This window comes from Chenopodium quinoa, unplaced genomic scaffold, assembly GCF_001683475.1.
Source record: "Chenopodium quinoa cultivar QQ74 unplaced genomic scaffold, ASM168347v1, whole genome shotgun sequence".
NCBI classification, from domain to species: domain Eukaryota; kingdom Viridiplantae; phylum Streptophyta; class Magnoliopsida; order Caryophyllales; family Amaranthaceae; genus Chenopodium; species Chenopodium quinoa.
This window is the reverse complement of record NW_018744239.1, coordinates 2,868,422-2,878,470: the sequence shown is the minus strand read 5'-3', so window position 1 is coordinate 2,878,470 and position 10,049 is coordinate 2,868,422. Positions and strand designations below refer to the sequence as shown.

The window sequence follows — 10,049 nt, the reverse complement described above, 5'->3', positions numbered from 1 at the left end:
ACTCAAGAAACTAAAAAGTGCAAAGAACAGGGGAAATCGAGGGAAGAGAGAGGGAAAGAGAATATGTGGGACCCACAATGACGTCATATGAGAAACAGGTGGGATTTTCAAAAGTTTAGGAAAAAATTAGGTGGTAAAATTCAAAAAAAAAAAAAAAAAAAAAAAAAAAAAAAAAACTTGAGGTGGTATTTTCAATTTTGGCAACAATAGATGGTGGTATTTATCAAATTTTCCTATATTTTATGTGGAAAACTTCTTGACCTTAAACAAGAAGAAAAACTACGACCACAATGGGTTTTAGAAAAAAAAACTCTTTATTAGAATAAGACAATGACCTATTACAAACCAAAAACTCTTAATTCAAGTTCCTCAACGTTCCTCAATGAACTTAAAGCCCCCAAGCAACAAGTCCCAACCCTAAACCTGTTACTCTTCCTCTTTTTCTCTCTTCTCTTCTCCTAGCTTCATTCAAAGCTAAACTAAAACAGAGTCACTCAAACTCCCCAATTCTCAAATTATAACTCTAAAAGATTAACTCTAGTATAATTAAGAACATAGGAACATACACTCTTTTTCAATAGCGTGGAATAAGAATCTTAACTCAATTTAATATGAAAATAAAAGATAAAATTATACTTGAGCAAGGGTGGGTTTTCCAAGTGAAATAATTTACTATTTATAGAATCACTTAGCTTAAGGAAAAATGACATATGCCGTTTTAACTTGACGCCACTATTCCATACCCACTAAGCAAGAGCACGTATTGAAAACTAGGACATGATCCTCCTTAATGCGCAGGAGATTAATTATTGTAGAGTAATCAAAAGTTGAGATTATTTAAAGAAAATCAGTCAAAATTAAGATCATTAAAATTAATTTTTCCATTAATTTATCAGACATTGCCTAAATATAAGATCAAAAATACTTCAGAAATAAGCATGAACATCAAAATGTTACAATTAAAAGAGGACGAAGTAAGTAGAATGGTTTATTAATGGTTGGAGTTTAATGATTGGGTGTTGATAATTTGTGACGCGCATAGCCGGCAATGAATGTCTTTATATTTGTTTTGTTGTTCTTAGCGTTTGTTCTAGTAAAAGTCGTAATAAATTCCAAACCATAGATGATTAAATTGATCAAGGATGATGTATAAAGATCAAACTCTTTAATAATACATTTATTAATAAATCCATCAATGGACAGTGACAGGACTCGTGACTATATATGGCCCCCTTTTTATTTCCTCTTTGTTTGCATCATACTTTCTTTGCTTCATAATCTTAGCCATCTACTTCGCTTAAACATTTCTTGTTTTATCTCATAATTATTGTAACTAGGGTAGGGGGTTTAACATGCATCTTGTTTGAATCAGTTTTGGTCGGGATCCATTCGATTTTTAGTTCATATTGATCTGATGAGCCATTTAATTTGAATCTGTACTTTTAATAATTTGAAAATGAGCCGTCTTGTAAATTATAACAAATCTAGTTAGTGGTTGAGCTTATCATCTCTATAATTTTTTAAAGTTGTAAAAAGCAGTAATAAATTATAAATACAAAGTATATACGAAGTATATGGGTGAAATCTTGAAAATATAGTATATAATAATATCATGAACTAGTATTTCATATTAGTTATTTTTTAGAGATAAATGGAGTGTTAGGTTGATGGAAGATTGAAAAAAAAAAATTTGAATCCAATATATATACTACTTTTGAGGTTGTAGTAATTGAGAGGAAATTGATTTTAACCGTAGCTTTCATTTCAATTAACAATTACTTAATACTTCCTCCGTTCTGTTAATATTGCAACAAGGAGGAAATTACGCATCCCAAAACACATTTTATATGCTAAATATCTATAATTGTGCAAGAGTAAAATTTATAAAAACATGATATTGTGAAAGTATTTTATGAGACGAATCCAACAAGATCTCACTTGACTATATTTTGCTTAACGTATAACTCATATTATATGGTCAAACAAGAGTGATGAATAGTGCAAAAAGTCCATTGTTGCAATATTAATAGAACGGAGGAAGTATTATTTATGAAGTAATTCTACTAACTAGTCAAATACGATAATACAGATAGCTAAAGGTTAATCGCTAATTGCTAAACAAGACCAATAAATGATGGTAGGTAATCACTCTTTTTAAAAATGGTTAATTATCTCATTCTAGCTCCCTAGCCTCTTCACCACCTCCTACTTCTCTTAAATAAGCCTGTAATATACATATATTCATTTATTTTTTTTCACTTTCTCACTTTAGTTCATATAGTCATGTTACCCTTGAATATTTATTTTTACATGTATCATTAAAGAGAAGGATGCTTTGCCATTTACATTCAAATGATACTTTCCTTGCAAAACTATACTTGTTCAATTCATTATCTTTATAAACATAATTTTAATCCAAACACGTCCTTTCGAATGTCTTAGATATTATCGGCAATTATCCGATATAAATGGAAAGAATATTAATTAATCTAACACTAGCAAGTAGCAAGAGTTGATAACTTGCCAAAGATTATTTATTAATACAAAACATTATTCTAATCTTGTTAATTAATTAAAAAAAAAAGTGAAGTAACCCGACATTATATAGTCCACTACCTCACTCCCACAATTCCACTCCCAAAGTTCCCCGGCCAAAATAGCGCTCCCTTCTCCTCGATTTTCTTCCTCTATAAATACTCTCACTCCATCCAAACTCACCCATCTCCAACATTCCTCTCTCTCTTTCTCTCTCCTCCCAAATTAAAATTTAAATCATTTACAACAACAACAAAAAAAAAAAAAATCAAAAAAAAAAAAAATGAAAGAACAAGAACATTACAAGCTTATCAACTCATTCTTCTTCCTCCACTTATTATTACTCCTCTTATCCTCCTTTGTAAGCTCATTTTAATTCTACTCCCATATTTCATTTTATTGCTATTTTTTTTTTTATTTTTATTTTTAACAAATTGACATTAATAAATAATGTGTTGGTTGGTATGTGATACAATAATGTAGGTACAACCCTCGGCGGCGGCGCGTGAGAATCCGTTTACGCCGAAGGCCTTCGCAATCAGATACTGGAATAACAAGATCTACAAAGTACCCAGACCCGAATTTCTCTTAAGAAAAGCTTCACCGCTTTCGGCCTCCGATTTAGCCCGATTCACTCAACTCGCTTCCACCAACTCACTCTCAAATCACCTTGACTCGTTTTGTAAACTCGCTAACCTCCTTTGTTTTCCTGACCCAACTATTTCTGCCTCAACCAAACACTCCCCTGACGGAAAATTCTCCGTTTATTCCGATAATAACTTCACCAACTATGCTACCGGAGCAGCCGGTGGTCTCAACTCGTTCAAGAAGTATTCCGGTGATGAGAATGAGCCGCTTGATACCTTCCGCCGGTACAGCCGGGATTCAGCAGGTCACAATGATGATTTCACCAGTTATGCGAGTAATGGTAATGTTGTTTCTCAGACGTTTAACACATACGCTGCTGGTGCTACCGGTGGGTCCGGTAGATTCACCAGTTACGCAGATAATGTGAATGTTCCTGGTCTTAAGTTCACCTCGTACTCGGACGAGGCGAACGGGCGAGACGGCTCGTTCGCCTCGTACTCGCACGAGGCGAACTCGGGCGACCAAGGGTTCTCTAACTATGGCAAGAGTGGAAATGGGTTGAGTAGTGATTTCAACACCTATGCTGATGACTCCAATGTGGTGGGGTCCACTTTTTCCAGCTATTCTCAGACCGGAAACAGCGGAAACGATAACTTCACCTCGTACGGATTTGACGGCAATGTGCCGGAGAATAAGTTCAACAGCTACGCCGACGGTGGTAATGCCGGGGTCGAAAGCTTCTCGATTTATCGAGATCAGTCCAATGTAGGAGACGATACATTCAAATCTTATGCTAAAGGTTCCAACATTGAGAAGGTTAAGTTTAGTAATTATGCCGAGAGTTTTAATCAAGGAACCGATAACTTTACCGGATACGGTGACGGTGCTAAAGGGCAACAAGTCGGGTTTACGGGTTATGGGCAAGGTAGTAATTTCAAGAGTTATGCCAAGAAGGGGGTTACTTTTGCTGATTATAGGAATACTAGTAGTAGTGGAAGTAATGAGGTGGGTGCATCACAGATTGCGAGCAAGGGTAAAATGGTAAATAAATGGGTGGAACCAGGGAAGTTTTTTAGAGAAAGTATGTTGAAGGATGGCATTGTTATGCCAATGCCGGATGTTAGGGATAAGATGCCAACGAGGTCGTTTTTGCCGAGGTCGATATTGTCGAAAATACCCTTTTCGTCTTCCAAAATTACTCAATTGAAGGATATTTTTCACGCGTTTGATAACTCTACTATGGAGGGGATTTTAAATGCGGCATTGGGGGAGTGTGAGCGTGCCCCGGCCGTGGGCGAGACTAAGAAGTGTGTTGGTTCGATTGAGGATATGATTGATTTCGCGGTTTCGGTTCTGGGTCAATCCGTGGAGGCCCGGACTATGGAGAGTGTAAACGGGTCGAAATCGGATATTTTGATTGGGAAAGTTAGAGGTATAAATGGTGGAAAGGTTACAAAGTCCGTTTCTTGTCATCAAAGTTTGTACCCGTACTTGTTGTATTACTGTCATTCAGTACCTAAGGTTCGGGTTTACGAGGCGGATATTTTGAACCCGAAGACCAAGGCTAAAATCAACCATGGCGTCGCCATTTGTCACCTGGATACCTCGGCGTGGAGCCCCACCCACGGAGCGTTCCTATCACTCGGGTCAGGTCCGGGTAAGATTGAGGTTTGCCATTGGATTTTTGAGAATGATTTAACTTGGGCTAAAGCTGACTAAAACTAAATTGATCCTTTGAAAAAATTGGGGCAAGGCATTCCCATTGAGATTGGGTTCTTTACTTAAGAACCATTTTTGGGAATTGGTCAATTTTTTTTAAAAAAAAAAGGATTAGTTCACATTTTAATTTTTTAAATAGTTGTTGGCTTTGCAAAGGCAAAAGCCACAAAATGTGCAAGCAAAAAAATTGTAATTTGTTGTTTCTAAATGTTGGTTACTACCTTGTCATATTGTTATTAGATTATGGGTAAATTTTACTATATAGGTGAAATAATGGATATATTTATATTATATTATATAGTCCTATGTACCTATTAAACGAGTATCAATTGGATACAGCCACTAATTTAATGCACATTTTTCATAATTTTATGCTATTTTTTTTTTCTTATGATTTCGTTTTTCATTTTATGAATAATGTCTTTCTTACTTTGACGGTGATTGCTTAAAAAAAAGGTCGAGTTAAGAGTAATATTGAGAATCGGAGGGAGTATTTTGATACACTTGTTATCGATAGAGAATTGCAAGATTTAGCTATGGCTAACCTTGCAACGCGTTTTTTTAACTTTCTAGTTTTTTATGGTCCCTATGATCCCCCTATAAAGTCTTTCACATGTATGGATATGATATGATAAATGGTGGCGGGTGATTGGGATGTGTTGTACTGGATTCACCATATTTGGATTCAAAGCTTTGTCAATATTTAGCAATTTATACCAGATAGTCAACAGCAGAATTAATTCCTTTGGTAGGTGAATTATACTAGTATTTGCATTGGTTGTTTGCATTGCATTTCATTGATAATGAAGTTGTCAATTGACTCAGATTGAGTAGATATCAAGTCCCGTCTATAAAATTGTCCGTTACAGTTTCTCTACATCATTAAAAAAGAACGTGTACTATAATGTAATCGTGGTTATTGAATCCGATTGATTAGGTCATGTTATCTATGTTGATATGATTAAAGGCGATTTATAAACGCGTAATTTCATAAAGTGATATGTGATTAATCATGAATCATTCCATATATCTTGCCGAAATAAAGAATAAGTGCAAATAGCATGAAGAAATTGGTAGTTATTAACAACAAAGGGACAATGGTGTTACGTGTTTTTGTTTGCTAGTAACTGTTGAGTCACGCATTCTTGTTCACTTGCAATTTTACGACTGGTATGTAGCTACCTGTGAGTGAGAGAAAGAAAGAGAAATATATTCACATTCACAAAGTAGGCTTCAAATTTCAATGCTCTAATGCAAAACAAAGATTTTAAGGACTACTATTTGATTTGATATAATTATGTGCTTCTTTTTGATTGATTTTATACTATATGGTCCCGCATCAATGCTCCACATCTTTATAATGTTCTCTAATACTAATTATTTTGAGCGACGTGAGTAGTTGTTTAGGATCATGCCATACTTTCCATTATCGTCCTATCATCGATCTTGTGTACTTTGAAGTTTAATTTATGGTATAGAAAAAACGTTATTGAAAAGTAAATAAAATGATGTAGATGAGATTTTGATTTCAAGTCGTGGATGTCACCTCTATCTAATTAATTAGGTTAACACTTATTCTATACCTCTTTAATGTGAATTTCAGTTATGGTTAGGACTTAGGGGCGTGCATTTATTTATTTATTTTTAATCCTAGTTTGTATGCTTATGAGGTGATTCTAAGCATGTCCAAAATGTTTAATTAGTGGATGAATTTCTATCAATATAAGATTCTCTCATTTCACTCTCCTATTAGTCACCACACATCTCAGATTAAGTGTCACATTTGACTTTTTAAAGTTAAATTGTAAAAATCGTGATTGTATTTCAAAAATATATATACTCCTAAAAAAACACATTGTTAAATGTGAGGTTAGATTTAATTTGATGTGTATTTTCAAAATATTAACTTTTAATAATTCTTATGAATGCATAAGCAAATACCTATGTAATAGAGCCGTATCTCTTAACCATATTATAAGTCAAATTAGACAATTTGGGCTTGTAAGCTTGTTCTCTTCAACTTAATTTCAGTTCATTTCAGCTCTATTCATCTCTTAATTTCCTTCTTTCATGAGTTTTTTTTTTATTTCAGCTCAGTTCAATTCAGTTCAGCTCCAATCACTTTAACTCAGTTTAATAAATTAGAACAAACCCTTATTCTGTTTTTTTTAGGATGGAGGGAGTATTAATTAACCAAGTAAAGAATGAGATGATGTATAGTTCCATTCCGTGTGGACCTTTATCTCATGTGTTAAAGCCAAGTGCCCTGAAAACAATACCATTAGAAATGTACAAAACCATGTGATTTTGAGTTGATAGAAAGATCCAAGTGGTCCTTTGAAGTTAGAACCAACCCAAACTTAGGTGCTTTCTGGCCTTCAACTGATGTGTATTAAACTCCAATTTTTGCCAGCTATATTTATGGGCCACTTTTTTTTCATTTCTTCCACCTTATTTTATTATTTTCACTTGGTTTTACTTCAAACTGGTGGCTTAAATTTTCAATAGGACTTGACTATTGTGAGAATAACTCAAGAAACTGTACTGAAAACTAAAATATAAATATACAAAGTTTTGATTTTATCGAATGCAGCATCTAATTATTAAGTAGAAGCTGCGAAAAAAGAGATTTTGGATAGCTTCACTTTAATGCACTTGCAGTGAAAACCAAGAATGGCTTATCTTGATCAAGTCTTCATAGAATGGACGATGTTGACTCGATCATGTTAGCACCAATGCATCTATTTCATCATAGTCTCGGTGTACATATATCTTACTGCAAGTCTGCAAGTGTATAAATCGGATTGCCTCTTCTACACACAAGAGGTACATTTTGTAATTACAAAGTCGAACTTTAAGGTGAGTTTGGTCTAGTAAATCCATTAATTAAATCGGGTATACGATAAATATTGTACTACGTATATTGATTGCAAAGTTACTCTTACTCTAAATAAATAAAATAAAAAAAAAATCACTTTGATATTAATAAAAGTTACCTACATACTTCTTCGTATTTCTTATTGGTAAAGTTGCTCTAAAATTAATTTTTAGTGTGTGAAAGTAATCATATTATCTTTATAAAAGTTATCCCATAGCATATGAATTATATTTATATCAAGTTTTTCCCCAAAGCACGCTAAACATTATCCAAATTGATTAAAATTTACCCCGAAATAATTTGATGTACACTAATATATACTCGTTTTAATTTTAGTACATGTACACAAATTTAAGTTTTAAAATAACTTTTAACCGACCTTAGGGAAACGCTTCGATTCCTAGTTTCCTACCAAAAAAGACACAAAAGCCAAATTTATACCACATCTCAACTTTTTTTACTACCTCCGTTACATATTATTTGCAACGATTTGACATAAAGTAGAGAGAAAAAATATCTAATCGTAATATGTAAAGGATGTAGTATTTTTTTATTTTTTATTTTTAATTCTTACTTAAGTAGAGGGCCGAGGAGGGTAAGTAAATTCTTGCCCCCAAACACCCTCACTTGACAAGAATTGTATCTCAAATAAAACACTTGTATGAGGTTATAAATCAAGTAAATGAACATTTTATTAGTAAAAACAAAAGGAAAAATTTGCAAATTGCAGCCATTTAAAGTTCGTATTTTGCAAATTGCATCCATTTAATTTTTTTTTTTTTTGCAATTGCAACCCAAAAGTCCGTATAAATTGTAAATTGCAGCCTGATTCAATTTTTTCATCGGTTTACATGTTAAAAAATCTTCGGTTAAGGTTTTAGAGGTCATTTTAGCCCTTAGAGACCCGAATTAAGCTCGGAATTAGCAAAAAAAAAAACGTAAATGTCTCATATTTACAGTTTCCCACAAATCGATACATTTTTGTTACGCAAAACGACATACTTGCGTTATTTTTTTGTTAATTCTGAACTCAATTCGGTTCCTTAAGAGCTAAAATGGCCCCTAAAACTTTAAACGAAGATTTTTCAACTTGTAATCCAATGAAAAAGTTGAATCGGGCTGCAATTTACAATTTATATTAACTTTTGGGCTGCAATTTGCAATTTTTTTTAAATATGACTGCAATTTGCAAAATACAAACTTTAAATGACTGTCATTTGTAAATTTTCCAAAACAAAAAGGCAATACCTCTACATTTTTCTTGTTGAATTACAGATTCCATGTATAAAAGTACCGTGACAGAAAAATCAAGGTTCATCTTTGTATTATGGAAAATATATTAATTATTCCTTTTTTTTTTCATGAATGTTTGTGGTGAATCTAATTTCAGAAAACAAGAAACAGTGGAAAACAGATTAAAGTGAAGACACAAAAGGTGACGAATAACTGTTGTGCTAGTCCACGTAAAAATGTAGTACTGAGTTACTGACATTATTGCCTTATGTAGGGGTGTCAATTTGGTTAAACAGTTCGGGTTTGGGTTGGGTTTATCAGTTTCGGGTTATAACGGATCGGTTTATAACGGATTGAAATAATAAGCGGGTCGGTTTGGGACGGTTTTGAAAATTATCGGGCCAGTTCGATTTGGTTTTTTTAATTGCAGTTTCTATTCGGATCGGGTCCTTATCGGGTCAGGTTCTAGTCGGTTCGGGTCATAATCAATTTGGGTTGAACTGGGTCGGTTTGAAAACGGGTTTAGCCCATTTAATGTGGGTTTCGGTTAAAAACAGTTCGGGTCTTAATCAGGACGGGTCGTAATTGGTTCGGGTCATAATCAGTTTGGGTTTAACTGGGTCGGTTCGAAAATGGGTTTCGGTTCAAAATAGATCGGGTGAAATCGGGTCCAACCATTATTGTTTCGGTTATATTCGGTTTAGATTGAACTTGGTTGGTTTGAAAACGAGTTTACCCAATTTGAAACGGGTTTCTAATCAAAATCATATCGGGTTAAAATTGAGTCGGATAATTATCGAGTCGAATGATTATTGAGTCAAATTAGTCAGATAATGGGTTGGAACGAGTCATGTTATAATCAAGTCAAGTCATAAATAAGTTGGGTTTATCGAGTAGTGGGTTGAAACAGATTAGATCATAAACATATTGGGTAACAGGTTGTAAATGACTCAGTCATAACGGGTTACGGGTTTTAAACGGTTTGGTCATAACGGGCTACGGGTCGTAAACGGTTCGGTCACAACGGGTTACGGATTATAACCGGTTTGGTCACAACGGGTTACGGGTTGGAACGATTTAGGTTTATCGGATTTTT

General features: G+C 34.0%; 1 protein-coding gene across 3 annotated transcripts; it reads left to right on the top strand.

Annotated features, from left to right (window-relative positions):
* Positions 1–2,607: 2,607 nt before the first annotated feature.
* On the top strand, positions 2,608–5,206 carry LOC110694158 (polygalacturonase 1 beta-like protein 3). Of its 3 annotated transcripts, none has more exons than XM_021871333.1 (3): positions 2,608–2,896; positions 3,019–3,571; positions 3,614–5,206. In XM_021871333.1, the coding sequence occupies exons 1-3, from the start codon at positions 2,819–2,821 to the stop codon at positions 4,840–4,842; spliced, it is 1,860 nt and encodes a 619-aa protein (XP_021727025.1). In that variant the 5' UTR covers positions 2,608–2,818; the 3' UTR covers positions 4,843–5,206. The 3 variants fall into 3 exon arrangements, with proteins under 3 accessions (XP_021727025.1, XP_021727023.1, XP_021727022.1); XM_021871331.1 differs by having other exon boundaries at positions 3,019–3,588; positions 3,631–5,206; XM_021871330.1 differs by having other exon boundaries at positions 3,019–5,206.
* The last annotated feature ends 4,843 nt before the right edge of the window (positions 5,207–10,049 follow it).

Bases quoted from the DNA above. Each gene is read 5' to 3' on its own strand.
- LOC110694158 (XM_021871330.1), top strand. From the start codon at position 2,819: ATGAAAGAACAAGAACATTACAAGCTTATCAACTCATTCTTCTTCCTC. The intron at 2,897-3,018 runs GTAAGCTCATTT...ACAATAATGTAG, and splicing joins TACTCCTCTTATCCTCCTTT to GTACAACCCTCGGCGGCGGC.